Source organism: Panthera uncia, chromosome F1 (genome assembly GCF_023721935.1).
Source record: "Panthera uncia isolate 11264 chromosome F1, Puncia_PCG_1.0, whole genome shotgun sequence".
NCBI classification, from domain to species: domain Eukaryota; kingdom Metazoa; phylum Chordata; class Mammalia; order Carnivora; family Felidae; genus Panthera; species Panthera uncia.
In genome coordinates, this window is record NC_064813.1 from 65,089,375 (window position 1) to 65,104,485 (window position 15,111).

Below are 15,111 nucleotides of genomic sequence, written 5' to 3' on the forward strand. Positions count from 1 at the left end.
GTGCCTGCCGGGCTCCCTTCCTCGCGCTCCTGGCATCCTTCCCAAAAATGAGGTCCAAGAAGCCTGAAGTCGGACAGCCCCTGTGCTGGAGGGCAGGTGCGGGCTCTTGGAGGCTGGAGAGGCGCAGGGAGGGGTGATTCTCTCCTCCAGCCCTTCGGAAGGACGATGACGGAGAAGGAGGAGGAGGAGGAGGAGGAGGAAGAGGAGGGCTGGGGAGGGCGGGGGCAGGGAGAGGGGCTTCGTTCAGGCAGGGGGCTTAGTGAAGTTCAAGTCAGGGTTCACTAGGACTGGGGTGAGCACCACGAGGCTGGAGGTGGAGGCTGCGACTGGACTGGGATGGGGGGGTAGTCTGGGGGTGGCGACACCCCCCAGCCGGCGAAGTCCTGACACACTCTGGTCCCTGTTTGCTCCGTCTGGCTGCCACTTGTCCCAGATCAGCGTTTGACTGAGAACTTTCACTTCCTCTGGCTGGCCTGGCTCCTGCTGGAGGGGATTTCTTGTTGGGGGGGGGGGGGGGGGGGGGGAGCAAAGGGAAGGATCGGGGATGTCCAGGCAGGGGGATCCCCAGGGCACAGCTGACAGGAATGAGATGGCAGGAAGGAGGCTGGGGTTGCCCGGGGAGGGATTTAGGAGGGAGCAGGGGTGGAAGGGGGCTGCGGGGACCTAGGCCGGGGATCTGGGGGCCTGGGCTCAGCTTCCAGGTCTGAAGCCTGGGTGAGAGAAAGAGCACAGGAACAGGACAGAGAGAGAAGCAAGAAAATGCAAGACACAGGGCCTGAGCCTGGCGGCAGTGCCCAGAGCAGGAGATGGGGTGAGGCAGCCGGCCTGATCCCCAGAAGTAAAGACGGAAAGGGACCGGCCTCCTCCTCGACACCGAGACGGAAAAGGATGGGCCACAGAGGTGGCGGGGCAGGGAGACTCAGAAGCCTGGTGGCCTGGGGACTGGAAAGAAGGGAGAAGAAGCAGTCGGGAAGCAGGAAATGAGCTAAGATGAAAAGGTCAAACCAAGTGAAACAGAGGCCGGGAGGGGCCAGACGGGAGAGGGGAGCATGCGGGGCTGGGAGCCTGTCTCCTGGCCCCCGTTGCCCATCCCCCAACCCCTGGGCCAGGGGGCCGTGACTTGCCCCACCGCCCTTCTACCGCATCTGGGGTGGGGTCTGGGGGCGTCTGGGATTTCTACTCCAAGAGTTGCACGAACCTTTTAAAGCCCATGGTCCCCAGGGACACAGAGATCAGAGGGTCTGCCAGGGGCTGGGGGGCAGGGACCTGAGACCCGAGGGCCCCTGGAGAGAGAAGTAAAGTGACGGAGAAGCAGGGCCGCCTGGGGACCCCCCTAGGGAGTGGCAAGGAGGGGCGCCTTTCCTGCTTGGGGTTACAGGGGAGAGGCGGGGCTCAGCTGGTCCATTCCCAACATGGAGCATCGAGAAGGGGCCCCTCGGCCCTATGCGGGTCCCCTGAGTTTGGGGACCTGCAGGAGGGACAAGATGCCCTGGGGTCTTTGGGAAGAAAGAACTTCTGTCTCTGCCCCTCCCCCAAATCCCCCAGGGAAGAAGGTGGTTGGCTTTTCTCCCGGGCCCCAGCCCCTCGCGGTCCTACCTAACTAAGCAGCTTTAGCTAATAGCATTAAGGGAGGTCTCAGGACTAACCACTCTCCACTGGGGGAGAGATCAAGGGGACAGACCAGAGGCTTCTAATCAGATTGGGGATTCTGCAGAAGTGGGGGGGAGGGCGGTGTGCAGTTTGCTCAGTGTCCCCTGGAGGCCGTCACCTCTGTGTTCCCACTGTCCCCCTCTGGGCTGGTCTCCCCACTGTGACCCTTCAGCCCTCACCTGTGTCCACACACACACACACACACTCACACACACACCCCGCAGAGCTGCCTCTCTGTCATGCCCTTGGCACTCTTTCTCTCGGACTCTGTCCCCCTGAATCAGTCGGGGACTCACCCACCAGGAAGGCTCGGTGGAGGTCAGTCAACCCGACCGTGCGGTCAGCCCAGGCCAGCCTCCTGGAAGGCCCAGTAGCAAAGTGACTCTTGATGCAAGTTTTGCTTTTCAGATGGGTAGGCAGTACGGGCCTTTACCGCTCAGCTTTTTTTTTTATTCGGAGTGTGTTCGTGTCTTTCTCATCCCCTGCCCGTCTGACTGTCGGTCCTCAGGCTTCCGGACAAGGAGCCCAGCACAGCTTAGGTTAGACCCGAAAGGCTCCTCCAGGGCCCCCGCCGCCACCACCCTCTCAGCTCCGAAGTTTCAGTCTCGGCTTCTCTGCCCTGATTGACTGATTACGGCTCGGAGCCCGGAGTCAGATAGACCTGTTCCCGAGTCCGGCTCAACCACCTGCACGGGGATCTGATGCAAGGCTCCCACTCTGTGGAGCGTCGGTTTCCTCGGCTTGCAAAATGGGGGAAATAATGTCCACGTCGAGGGGCTTGTGTGCGGATTCGGGGCAGGACCTGTGGAAAGAGAGGGCTGGCCCGGTGCTGTGACACGACAAGGGCCCGTTTCTAGTAACTAAATTCTCAGAAAGGTAAGCTCTGCTCTGGACTTTTCCTCTGGCTCCAAGCCCAGAGAAGTGGAAGTGTCGGAGAAGCAGGGGCGCCTGGGGACCCCCGTAGGGGAGTGGCGAGGGGGGCGGCTCTCCTGCTTGGGGTTACAGGGGAGAGGTGGGGCTTAAGGCCCGCTCTCCGTTGTTACCAGGCTCCTCTATATCGCGTTGTTAAATAATGACCTAAAACCTACCTGTGTGGTAACGAGCGCTCGTATTAGCCAAGGAGACCGACCGTGTTGTCAGTAACCAGAATGACGGGGGCGGTGACCATAATAATCGCTCACGGCTACGAGCCTTCAAACAACACAAAGCGCCTAACAGCAGCCCCTCTGATCATTCCAGATTGGGTTATGGTCCTCTTTGATTTATAGCTCTCCACGCGGACCCTCTGAGACCCCGCTGTCGCCGGGGCTGTAGGGGCTGCGAGAGCCGCCGGGCGGGGGGCCCCCCAAGCCCTGCGAGCTTAGCTCACCACACGGGAGGGAGGGAGCTGGGGGCCCGGGGCACAGAGCGGGTCACCTCCCCCGGCCTTGGGGTCACCCCCACCAGAGCCGCAGGGTAAATTGGAGCACAAGGAACCGAGATGAAGCACGAAGGCCGCGACTGTCTGAGGGCGGGTCAGCTCCTCGGGGCCCAGGGCAAAAGGGGGGGCTGGAGGGGGGCCGTCAGGAAGGATTTGCCAGCAGCGAGGACTCCCACATCCCCGCTGCAAGCTCCTCAGAGACCCGGGGGTCTGGGCGGGACCCCCACACGCATGGGGGAGACCAGGAAATGGGGAACGGCGGGGACGGGTGGGGCTTGACGTCACCCACTGATGCCACTTGTGGTTTATGTATTTGGGGTTTTCTCCCTTTGGGGGCCAGAGGCGGGGTGTCGGTCGGTCGGTCGCCTCCCTCGGTGGCGGAATATCACACATCTTGAATCAAGGTGTTGCTGTCGCTTCTGCTTAAGAGCTGTGTGACCTTGGAGAAGTTCCTCGACCCCTCTGAGCTCCATCTTGTGAGATACTCCCGCGAGCTTTCGGGCGTGTGGGCTCCCCGGCTGGGGGCGGGGCGCACTGAGGACCCCCTCCGCGGTGGGTTCATCATTCTCCTCGTGCCAGATCCTACAGCTATCCTAAGGTCTCCAATCCTCCAGACCAGGAGACACCGTGGGGGCCCGGCAGCACTGGGGGGGGCGGGGGGAGGCAGCTGGAGGAGGCCACCGCTCCCTCCACGGAACAGTCTTCCTTTGGGACCTCTCACCCCGGCACCCCCCCCCCCATTTCCCAACCCATTTTCCTAAGATGAGGTGGAAGGGATCCCAACCCGCTTGAGTTTAGACAGGAGGTTCTCAACGGACAAGGCGGGGGAGGAGGGTGGGAGACGGGTGGGGGGGCTTCTGTTTCGGGGGAGGATGGGAAAGGGCAAAGTTCTAGAATGTCAGCCATCAGTTTAGAGGCGGAAGGCTGAGCAGGAAGACCCCAAGCGGCGTGCACCCCTCACCACCATCCACTGTCATTTCCGGAGGTGCCCTCTGCTCCAGCCAGACCGGGCACCCCCAGGAGCACCTGCCCCCAAGGGGCCATTGGCTTGTCGGTTGACCCCCTGGAGCCGTGTCCCCTGGCAAAGGAAAAGCAGGAGACCAGATGACCTCTGGGGCGGGGGTAGGGGTGGAGAGGGCAGGGAGGGTCTCAGCAGCTGAGGTGTCTGACGTCCTGACCCCCAGCAACTTCCGGGGTACCCCGCGGGCTCTCGCTACTCAAAGCAGGGTCCGCAGGCCGGCAACATCGGCGTGACCGAGGAGCTTGTTAGAAATGCAGAGTCTTGGGTACCACCAAGCGCCTCCGAATCAGAATCTGCGTCCTGAAGAGATTCTCGGGATTCTTCCGCCTTGGTGTTTGAGAAGCACTCCTATAGACAGCGGGTTCTAAGTCTCAAGACGACACGGCGTAGGAGCGGGGGCCGTGTGCAAGGGGTGGAGGTGTGGCCGCTGAGCCCGTGTGTCGGTGGCTTTCCCTCTGTGAGCCTCGTCTGGAAAGTGAGGAGGCCACTCCAGGCAAGCCCTCACATGCCCTCCAGACCTGCCGGCCTAGTAAGTTCTGGCTGAGAGCAGGGCTCACCCCATCCCGACTTCCCCTCTCCCCCAGAGACGGAGCCCGGAGCCAGGTCCTGTAAGCCTCGCCACAGGGTCCTGACCTCGCAGGTGACGCCCACCCTGGAGCGGGGCCCACACCCTGCATCTCCCCGAGGCCCTGTGGGCGCTCCGCCTCTGGGGTCATCTTCCCTCGGGGACGGGAAGCCAGCCCTCGGCCCGGCCTCAGCTCCATCTGGAAGGTCTGGGACAGGGACGGGTGCTCTCCTCCCGTGGCCTGCATCAGGGAGCTCACCCCCGAGTCCTCTCCCCATCTGGGCCACGCTGGGAACCAGCAAGACCCCCCCCCCTTCCGTGGCCGGGGCCGGGGTTCAGTAACTCCACGGATATTTACAGAGTAGCTGGAGCCCAGGGCCCGTGCTGGGCTGGCCTGTGAACAAGACAGCCGGGGCCCCTGACGGCGGGGAGCCACCACTCGGAAGCGAAGACAGACACAAGCACACAGGCCCCGTCGACAGCCTCATTCCCACGTGCGGACTCCACCGCCAAGGACTTCGCCGCCAGGCACCTGCGACGCGCCAGGCGTCTGCTGGGCCAGAGGCTCGCTGGGGACAGAGCAGGAAGCACACGCCCCCTGCTCGCCCGACGCCTGCAGCCGGTCCAGCTCCGTAAAGGTATGGGTGTGCGTATCTTCCGCCTGCCCCCGCTCGAGGTTTACGAAGAGCCCACGATTAATCACATTTTCTCTGGTCTTCTCTTGGGGAAAGCTCCAATCCTATTAAAGCCCTGAGAGGAGAGCGCGTCCCGTCTAAATCCCCCAGCGGGGGCAGGATATAGGACCCTCTGCCTTCCTGTGCATCCATATAAGTGGTCCCAGCCCCGGGTCTGCCCCTGGCCGGGGAGGACGTCCCCAGAGGAGGCCGGGCCCTGCCTTCCGTGCCTGCCACCTGGTCCCCTGCCTCAGGGCCCCTCGTCCTTGTCATCCTCCTCTCTGTCCTCTTTTCTTTGCCTCATTCTTCGCCTCCCTCCTAAGCAGTGACCGGCTCCCCCAGGCCCAGACGCGGCCCTCGCGGCCCCAGAGGCGACCATGCACTGCGGCTGCGGGGCCCAGGGCGTCCCTGTCGCGGGCAGCTCCTGGATCTCAGGTGAGCCTCTGCCAGGCCGCCCGCCGTGGAGGCCCAGCCGCAGAGGGGCGGCCCCGGGGGGCGGGGTTGCCCCCCTCCCCCCGCAGCGCTGTGGCACTCACGCCCCTCCCCCCAGGCTTGGCCTTCCCGGACTGGGCCTACAAAGCCGAGTCGTCCCCAGGCTCCCGGCAGATCCAGCTGTGGCACTTCATCCTGGAGCTGCTGCAGAAGGAAGAGTTCCGCCATGTCATCGCCTGGCAGCAGGGGGAGTACGGCGAGTTTGTCATCAAGGACCCGGACGAGGTGGCCCGCCTCTGGGGCCGCAGGAAGTGCAAGCCACAGATGAATTACGACAAGCTGAGCCGGGCCCTCAGGTGGGAAGGGGCGGCCAGGCGGCCAGAGAGGCCAGGGCTCAAAGACGGGGCTGTGGGTGCTGGCAGCCCCGCCCCCCCGCCCCCGAGGCTGGTGGGGCGCCCAGTGGCTCCCCAGGCTCGCTGGCCGGGGGAGGGGCGTGGCCGGCCCAACTCTGCGTTCTCAACCTCGGAATCCGCAGGTATTACTACAACAAGAGGATCCTGCACAAGACCAAAGGCAAAAGGTTCACGTACAAGTTCAACTTCAGCAAGCTGATTGTCGTCAACTACCCTCTGTGGGAGGTGCGGGCACCACCTTGCCCCCTGCTGCTGGGGGCCCCTGCCCTGTTTCGGCCAGCCCTGGTGCCCATGGGCACGCACGGCGAGGTAGGCAGGAGGCGGCCCCCCCTCCCCTCCGCCCAGGAGGACCCCAGCCCTCCTCTCTGCCTCGGGGGCCCCGGCAGTGGCCAGTGGTCTTCTCCCACTGCTTTCTGGTCCCCCAGCGCCCCGGGGTGGGGGGGGCAGGGCCATCACCCTGAAACACCTTCAGGGGGTGCAGCCTGCGCCTGGGGGCGAGGGTGGTTCCTGCGGGACCCCTCCAGCGGGAGGACCCCAGGGAAGGGGGCGGGGTCTCAGGGAGGAGCCTGGGCATGAACCGGGGAACGCAGGCCGCCGGCCAGCCCACGCCACCCTCACTCCTGCTTCTCCCTCCCCAGCTCCTGCACAGCGCGCTGCTCGCCCGTTGGGCCACAGTGGAGCAGCTGGCCGGGCAGCGGACCCCCCGAGGGCCGCCAGAGGCCTCTGAGGATAAGAAGGGGAGCGGCAGCAGTGCCCCCCGTGAGTGCTCGGGCCCGGGGAGGGCCCAGGGGACTGCAAGTGGGACCCTCCTGGCTGAGCCCATGGGCCAGAGGCTTGAGACGGGGACAATAAAGTCATTCGTTCATTCAACAAACTGAGCCCCAGCTATTCCCTAGGTGTGGGGGCTCAGAGGGGCTGGACGGCCCTCCAGAGGCTCAGAGAATGGAGGGAGTAGAGGAGGGACAGTCAGCGAGTGGTGTGGAGAGACTCAGGGAAGCGCCAGGCCCTACGGGAATGCAGAGATGAGCGGGCATCCCGGAGGAGGAGGCCCCTGCCCCCGGTGAGGCAGTGCCCAGGCAGAGGGAATGGCGTTTGCAAGGCAGGGAGTTGTGAGCAAGAGTAGGACCCAAGGCAAGAGTTGTGAGCTGAGGGACCCAGTGACTGGCTGTGGTCAGAGAGTGAGGGGTGGAGCTGGGTTGGAGGGGGCGTGTGGCGGGTACCGGCAGGCTTGGGAAGACCATCCAGGCAGAGGGTGACGGGACCAGAACGAAGCGCGGGCGGCAGGTGGAGAAGGAGGCTCTGCACAAGGAGGAGGGAGAAGAGCACGGCAAGCAGAGAGAAACAGTGTGTGCAAAGGCCCTGGGGCAGGAAGGAGGGACTAGGAAAGGCCAGCGTGGCAGCACTGGCGATCCCAGGGAGAGTCGGTGGAAATGTAGGCAGAGGTCAGCTCTCCCAGGGCTGTAAACAGCGAAGTGACAAAACCAGACTGTCCGTGAGGAAGATCACGGACACGCCTGAGCAGCCTGAGGCTTCACACAGACGGCTCAGACCTGCCCCTCCTCTCCGGGCGACTTCACGGGAGAGAGACCCCGGGCCTTAACCTTGTCCCCAGAGCCAGGCACCTCTGGGCCCCAGGGTGCAGCCGAGGCTGTGGGCGAGGGTGGCCCAGGGCCTGCTGGGACCCGCTCGGCCACCGGTCTGGCCCCTGGAGAGAGACAGCGCCTGCAGGGCACCCCTGTGTTCCTACCCCCACCCCCCTCCTGACTCCAGAAGTGCCCCGCACGGAGCTTTCTCTTTGGGGAACCGCGAGGGGGAAAGAGTGTCCCCGGCGAGCCCCAGCTTGGAGTGGGCCGTCTGCACCGTCCTGCCCTCTGTGGGGACACACATGCACACACACACACACACACACACACACACACACACGAGCTGCCTGGCTGAAGTCATCTGAAGGCTGTGCAGGCCCCTCACCCCACCTCCACTCCGGGCACTGGTGCCAAGAGAGGATGCTTCTGGGTGGAAAAGTAGCCAGGCCTGCGAACCGGAGGCAGAGGCTGCAGGCCCGGTGCTGGGAGTGGCGGTGGGGGAGGAGGGGGGGGGGACGGACACTCAGACCGTCTCCTTCACCTGCTCCTCAGCCCCCATCTGATGTCCGAGGGCGGACGCAGCCCCAGACCCAGGGAGAAGGGCAGTGACCCCGGGGGACGGCTCGGGGTCACCTTTGCCTCATGCAGGACCCTGTCCACTGGTTTCCCTTCGTGGGTCCGACTTCAGAACCATCGTTCCTTCCGAATACGTCGGGCGTGTTAAATAATAACTAATTCGCCTTTCCGGTTTTCATTCACTACAGCCCCACCGATGTGATGACATTACTCTTCTAGGTCGATGATGTGGCCTTGCTAAGAGAGGACTCGAGGGGTCAGAGTTGGGCTTTTGGAAATAAGGACAGTGCCGGGAGGTTGTGCTAGTCGCCCCGAGCCCCGGCCCCCGCCCGGGGTTTTGGGCGCCGGGTTGCAGGATGCCCGCAGGGCCAGAGGATCTGGAAGGAGGGGCGGAGGGAAGGATCCCGGGGGAGCAGGCCAGGGCCCAGCCGGCCGAGAAGGCGAGGCCGGGCCCCCCACGCGCTGGCCTCCCACTTGACCTTCGCCAGCAGAGGGGCCTGTACAGATGAGGAGACCGGGGCCTGGATTTCAGGGACAAGCTTGGGGCCACACGCTAGAGCCAGAGCCCTGTGCTACAGAGAGTGCAGACAGGACTCACTGAGTCCCAGGAGACAGTGTCCTCACCCAGTCATCCCACACGCTCTTAGGAGGCACCAGGCGGGTCCAGGGGACGGCGATACAGACGCGGTTCTGGTCCGCACAGAGCCGGGGGCACAGACATTCTGGGGGTAACCACGCTTATCGGGCCAAGGGCCCAGGAGGAGAGGGGCGGGAGCCACAAGGGGGACCCCCAGGCTGACCTGTCTCGCCCCCAGGGAATAGACCCGAAGCAAAGGAAACAGGATGAGGCACAGCAGGGAGAGGAAGTTTCCAGCAAGAGGAAAAGGAAATAGGAAGTAGGTGGAGAAGGGAGATCCCTCCTGACCCTCCCTCCCTCTCTCTCTCTCTCTCTCCCCAGGCCTTGGCTCTTTCCCAGCCCCCTGCCAGCTTGGCCCTTGCTGCCTTCTGGGGAGCCCCCGAGAGGAGCTGCTGGGTCTGGCCTCCTCGGCCCCTCCTCTCCTGCCTTCCCTCCCTTCCGACTGGACCCGCCTCTCAGGGCCCTTCCTGCCCCCTGTCCCCCCAGAGCGGCTGATCCCGGGGACCTCCAAGCCAGACACCCTGCTGCCGGGGCCCGGCTGCCCCCCAGCGACCCACCACTTTCCGGGGCTCCCCCTGTTGGCTGGGCTGGGACAGGGGGCCGGCGAGAGGATCCGGCTTTTGCCCCTGAGGCCCCCGGGGCTGGAGGTAAAGCCCTATCCCATGATGGGGGCAAAGGGACGCCCGGACCCCAGGGAGGGCTTCTCCTCAGAGATACACAGACCCAAAGCCGGGGACGAAAGCCCCGTGTCCCCCCATCTGGAGAACTTCAAGGCAGTGTGGCCCTTGGATCCTCCTTAACTGGGGAGAAGAGGGGAAGTGGGGGGTCCCCCAAAGTCCATGCCTCCTCCCGTGTGTTTCCTTTCTGGCTTTGCACCTTCCCTGGCCTGGAAACGGGTTTCAATTGCAGGAGGCTTTGAAGGGGAGGAGTTGGACAAAAGGGGGTGGGGGGCATGCCGGGGGGGGGGGGACTGAGGCAGGGTGACCCTCCCCTCCCCTCCCACCAAATTATGACTCAGATTAAGGAGGCATCCTTAACCTCAGCTGTCCTCAAAGGAGATGAGCATACGGATTCTGTCGCTTGAGCGCCCCCAGCCCCACCTGCCCACATGACGGAGAAAGCGAGCATCTGGGGAGCCCCTGCCCCCTCGTCCGGGCTGAGGCCCCGGTCTCTCTCCTGCCCCTCCGTGCGCTTCGTCCTCGGCCCTCTGGTCTCTGTGACCCTGGGAGCTCCTGTCCTGCGCGGGTACTTCCTACAAGCCACCATTTCCCCCAAGACACCAGGCAGTGGGGCAGGGAGGACCCGGCCTCCTCAGCTCTGTAATTCTCCCCGCGAATAAAACACCCTTGGCCAACCACACTCGGCTGACCGTCCCACCGTGTCCCCGCTGCCCTGAGCTGCTGTGGGGCTACACGTCACCCCAGGCTCTCCCGGGGGGGGGGGCAGGGGACAGGGTGCTGCCATCATCCCCCAGAGAGAGAGGCTGGCAGATGACGTGGTCCGGAGCCACCTGTGCCACGTGGGGACCAGCCTTAAGGACAGAACCCGAGCAGAGCGGGGCCTGCCGTGGACCCGTGAGCAGAGCCAAGGGGGCAGCGGGTGAAGGGGGCCCTTCCTCTGTCCCCAGCCCTCAGAATCACCAGGGGAGCTGAGGAAGCATGGGGCAGCCAGGGGAGGGGGCCGTGTGGGGGAGGGGCTTTTGCCCAATGAAGGAAAAGCCAACAGGGCAGAATGTTCCAGGAGCCAAGACGAGTGAACCGCATCGCTCTCCTGTCTCTGGGCCACCGATTACAGGTTTAGGACTCGTCTCCACTTCCTGTCTAGGATATGAGGAGGCACAGGGGTCCCCGTGTGTGTGTGTGTGTGTGTGTGTGTGTGTGTGTGTCTGCACTGGGCTTGGGGGTCCGTGCATTTTGCTTTCTGCCACCTGCTGTCCTTCCTTGCAACAGATGCCTGGTGGCCTCGAACGGAATGGGGGAAGAGAGGCCCAGAGCAGGGCGGGGCCGGGCCCTCACCCCGGGGAACCCTGGATACAGGCCCGGGGTCTCCCTCCCAGGAGCTATCGGGAGGTCCATGAAAACCCGCTTCTCACTTGCTCCCAAGGCACAGGCTGATCCCCAGCCCAGCGGGAAGGAGGAACCACCAGCCCCGGGCCTGCCCCTCACCCTGCCTGGTTTGGGAGACAAGCCAGGTCTCCTCTGGCACAAGGAACTGGCTCGCGCTGTCATGGGGCCTGGGCCCTGTTCAGAGAGGCCCCCCCCCCCCCCCCGCCTCGACGGGGTCCCATACTGAAGACCCCATGTACCCTCTGCAGGGCACATGGTGGGTGAACCCGGGACACGGCAACCGGGGGTCCAGAGGACATAAACTCCCAGGGCGCGTGCCCTGCTCTGCTCTGCATAAACCATTTTCTCAACCTTGGCAGTGCGGACCTTTGGGGCTGCCTCGTCTTCCCTTCTGGGAGCTGTCCTGTGCGTTCCAGGATGCTTAGGACATCCCCGGCCTCCAGCGGCACCCGCCCCCAGCAGACGCAGTGAACTGTCCCCAGGGGGAGGAAACTGTCCCTGGTTGAGGGTGGCTTCAGTAAGTCCAGATGTTCTGGCAAAGCTGGGCGCTGCGCTGTGCCAGCACAGGAAGTATGAGGGTTCCATGGTGCGAGGGCGCCCTCTGGTGGCCAGGGCCTCCACCGACGCCCGGCGTGGGGGGAGGACTAGGTGTGAGGTGACGGGCACCTTGGGGTCTTCTCAGATTAGGGATTCGCAATTTCACATTGTGAAACCCTCCCACTTCAACCCCCCTTTGCTGATCACGGAGGAGCCCCCGAAGGCTCCACAGGCCTCATGTGACAGCAGACAGCGGGCGAGCGGCTCCTTTGGGACAATCGAGTACAGCCATCAACCCTGGACCTCACGCTCCCTGGCCGCCTGTGGCCGGAAGGGCACAGAGTGGATACTCAGCCCTCCTCCAGCAGCAGCGGGAACCAGGACGAGACACGCAGAGTCAGTGCGCCAACCATCCTTCCTCCTGGACGCTCCGTCGCACCAAAAACAGGGACACTCGTGGGTTCGGGCAGGCTGAGGAATCCCATACCCGAGCTTCACGAAGGCTAGACTGTTGGGAGCCGGAAGGGACCTTTGCGATCACGGCCCAGAGAGAGAGGAAGACACCTGCCCCAAGTCACACGTGTGGAGGGGCCACGTGTAAAATCAAAGTCCCCCAGGTATCAGGGACCGTTCGTCCCACCTCACCACAATCACGTGGACTGAGAGCTTAAGACGCCCCCGAATCCCTTGGAAACGAGAGCGTATTACCTATGGAGAAGGAAATTTTCCGCCGTTCCTGCGTGATTTTTACTATGGCCGCGGTGGGATTCGACAGCAAAAGCGAGCCATTTGCTGCCCTGAGTTGTCAGTGGCGGTGAGGTCCTTCCCTCCCCTCCCCCTCTTCGTCCCTAATGAGGACCCTGCCCAAGAGCGGGGGTAAACGTTCAAGCACCGCGGGTGTTACGTACACACACACGTGTGCACGCTCACACGTACGCACACGTACGTACGTAACTCAACAAACGCTTCTTAAACACCTGCTCTGCGCCAAGCACCGTGCTGCCAGGTACTGTGGCTCAGGCAACCGCCCTTGAGATACTTTCCTCTGTGAACTTCGGAGCCCCGGACGCCAGGGGGGAGCCGAGAAAGGAGGAGGGTCTTCGGGTGAACCGGGGAGGGGACGGGGCCTTGGCAGTCACTGCGGGAGCTCCGAGTGTGGCGTGCCTGGGGGGCAAGCTTCTTCCTAATGTTCAACACCTAATTTAAAGATCAACTTTGTGGGGCGCCCGGGGCACTCGGTCGGGTAAGCGTCCGACTCCGGCTCAGGTCGTGATCTCGCGGTCCGTGAGTTCGAGCCCCCCGTCGGGCTCTGTGCCGACAGCTCGGAGCCTGGAGCCTGTTTCGGATTCTGTGTCTCCCTCTCTCTCTCTGACCCTCCCCGTTCATGCTCTGTCTCTCTCTGTCTCAAAAATAAATAAACGTTAAAAAAAATTTTTTTTAAATACCTAAAAGTAAATCTTAACGCATTTCTCTTTTTTTAATGACTTTTTTTTTTTTTGAGTTATTTACGTATTTCGAGGAAGGGAACGAGCAGGGGAGGGGCAAAGAGAGAACCCCAAGCGGGCGTCACGATGCCAGCGCACAGCCCAATGCGGGGGCTCGAACCCACAAACGGTGAGCTCGCGACCTGAGCCGAGATCAAGAGCTGGCGGCTTCACCCGCTGAGCCACCCGGGCGCCCCCGGGAGGCGTTTCTAATCCCCGCACACAGTCAGGCAACATGTGCCAACGGCTTGTAAAGTCATCAAAACACATCCCAAGTCCGTGATCGCTTTTCTGCGTGTTACTTCATAAACAGCTCACCGCGCACTCGGACCCCGGGTTGGCCCGCTCGCCACGGCCGACCGTTGGGTCACACGGCCCCGGCCTGTATTTAAGCATTAGCCTTTCCGTGGCCTTCTAGGTTGTTCCTCTTTCTTTGCTTTGTCAACACAATGGTTTCAAAACCTTTGTCCCAAGTTGCCTTGTTTTTTTTTTTCTTTTTTGACTTAATTCCTCGAGATACCTCCTCGGGAATGAAATTACTGACTCAAAAACCATGACATTTGAATGGCTTTCGATGCGCACTGCCCAACCGTCCTCAGGAAGGGTTGTAATAGTTTTGAAAGCCACATCTCCGCACCACTCGCTAGGCACCGTGTTGTGTCTCCCGCGAGGCCTACGGCAGCTGGCGGGGGGCGGGTGTGGGGGGGGTGGTCATCACGCTTCACGGATGAGAACATCAGGTGTAGACGGGCCAGCCAGCTCAGGGCCGAGCCGGGGTGCACTTGGCAGCGGGCTCCACGGCCCGTGCCCCCCCCCCCCCCCCCCCCCGGCCGAGAGGGTCAACTCAACTGCAAAGGACGGGCTCTCCCCGCCGGGCCCCACCCGTCTCAGTGAGAGAAGTCTGTTCCATCTCTGCCCTTGTCTTCGGTCGGTCTTCAGTCAACGGTGAGGGCGATCGAACGTTTGACCGCTGTCTTGCTGTTTTTAATCTGTACGAATACAATATCTAAAAGACGTGTTAGGGGCGCCCGGCTGGCTCTGTCGGTGGAGCGTTGGACTCTTGCTCTCCGGGGTGTGTGAGCCCCACACTGGGCGTGGAGATGACTGAAGAATAAAATCTTTTGGGGGGCGCTTGGTGTGGCTCGGTCGGTCAAGTGTCCTGCTTCGGCCTAGGTCATGATCTCGCCGTTCCTGAGTTTGAGCCCCGAGTCAGGCTCTGTGGGGACAGCTCGGCTGTGTTCTGCCCCTCCCCCGCTCATGCTCTGTCTCTCTCCGTCTCAAAAATGAATGAAACATTAAAAATTAAAAAAAAAAAAAAAAACTCAAATAAAATAAAATCTCCTAAGGGATGCCTGGGTGGCTCAGTCGGTGAAGCGTCTGACTTCGGCTCAGGTCACGATCTCACAGTTCGTGAGTTCGAGCCCCGCTGTGCTGACGGCTCAAAGCCTGGAGCTGCTTCGGATTCTGTGTCTCCCTCTCTCTCTGCCCCTCCCCCAACTGTGCTCTCTCGCTCGCCCGCTCTCTCTTTCTCGCTCAAAAATGAATAAACATTAAAAAATTAAAACAATAAAAAATTAAATAAAAAATTAAAATATAAAAAGAAGCCCCCCCTTTATGGGGGCTGAGAGCTGTCGTTTCCATTTGAAATGTTAACACATAGCTACTGGGTACTCTGTTTTTCTTTCAGCGCCCTGTGCTTCTGGCCTCAGCCCCTGGGTCCTGTGGTTGGGCCAGAGGTTTTGCCTCCCAGCGCCGGGAACCTGGAAAGGAAGCCGGCAGGGGGTGGGGGGCGGGGGTGGGTAGCAGTCCAGCCATCCCAGGTCCCCAGGCATCGGGTGTGCTGAGTCGCCAGAACAGCAAAGCCGGCGTATCCAGGCCTGTGCGGTCCATCCCGTCCCACTCACCCCCACTCCCCTGCTGAGGGCTGATGGAGAGACCCCTGCGCCTGCAGGGACCCCAGCCCACCCCACCTCTCCCGGAGCTCCCAGGCCGGCGGCAGTGGCTCCCTAAATCTTCCCTCTCTCCCATCCCACCCAGTCGTCCTCGGTCCTCC

General features: G+C 62.6%; 1 protein-coding gene across 1 annotated transcript; it reads left to right on the top strand.

Moving 5' to 3' along the window:
* The first annotated feature begins 5,534 nt into the window (after window positions 1-5,534).
* On the top strand, window positions 5,535-9,786 carry LOC125925999 (ETS translocation variant 3-like protein). Its single transcript, XM_049635304.1, has 5 exons — window positions 5,535-5,765; window positions 5,881-6,118; window positions 6,298-6,484; window positions 6,814-6,934; window positions 9,293-9,786. The coding sequence occupies exons 1-5, from the start codon at window positions 5,708-5,710 to the stop codon at window positions 9,769-9,771; spliced, it is 1,083 nt and encodes a 360-aa protein (XP_049491261.1). The 5' UTR covers window positions 5,535-5,707; the 3' UTR covers window positions 9,772-9,786.
* Window positions 9,787-15,111: the final 5,325 nt, after the last annotated feature.

What these genes read in the sequence shown, in the direction of transcription:
- LOC125925999 (XM_049635304.1), top strand. Translation starts at nt 5,708, where the DNA reads ATGCACTGCGGCTGCGGGGCCCAGGGCGTCCCTGTCGCGGGCAGCTCC. An exon ending in GGGCAGCTCCTGGATCTCAG is followed by an intron (nt 5,766 to 5,880) that starts GTGAGCCTCTGC and finishes CCCTCCCCCCAG; the next exon opens with GCTTGGCCTTCCCGGACTGG. An exon ending in CCATGGGCACGCACGGCGAG is followed by an intron (nt 6,485 to 6,813) that starts GTAGGCAGGAGG and finishes CTCCCTCCCCAG; the next exon opens with CTCCTGCACAGCGCGCTGCT.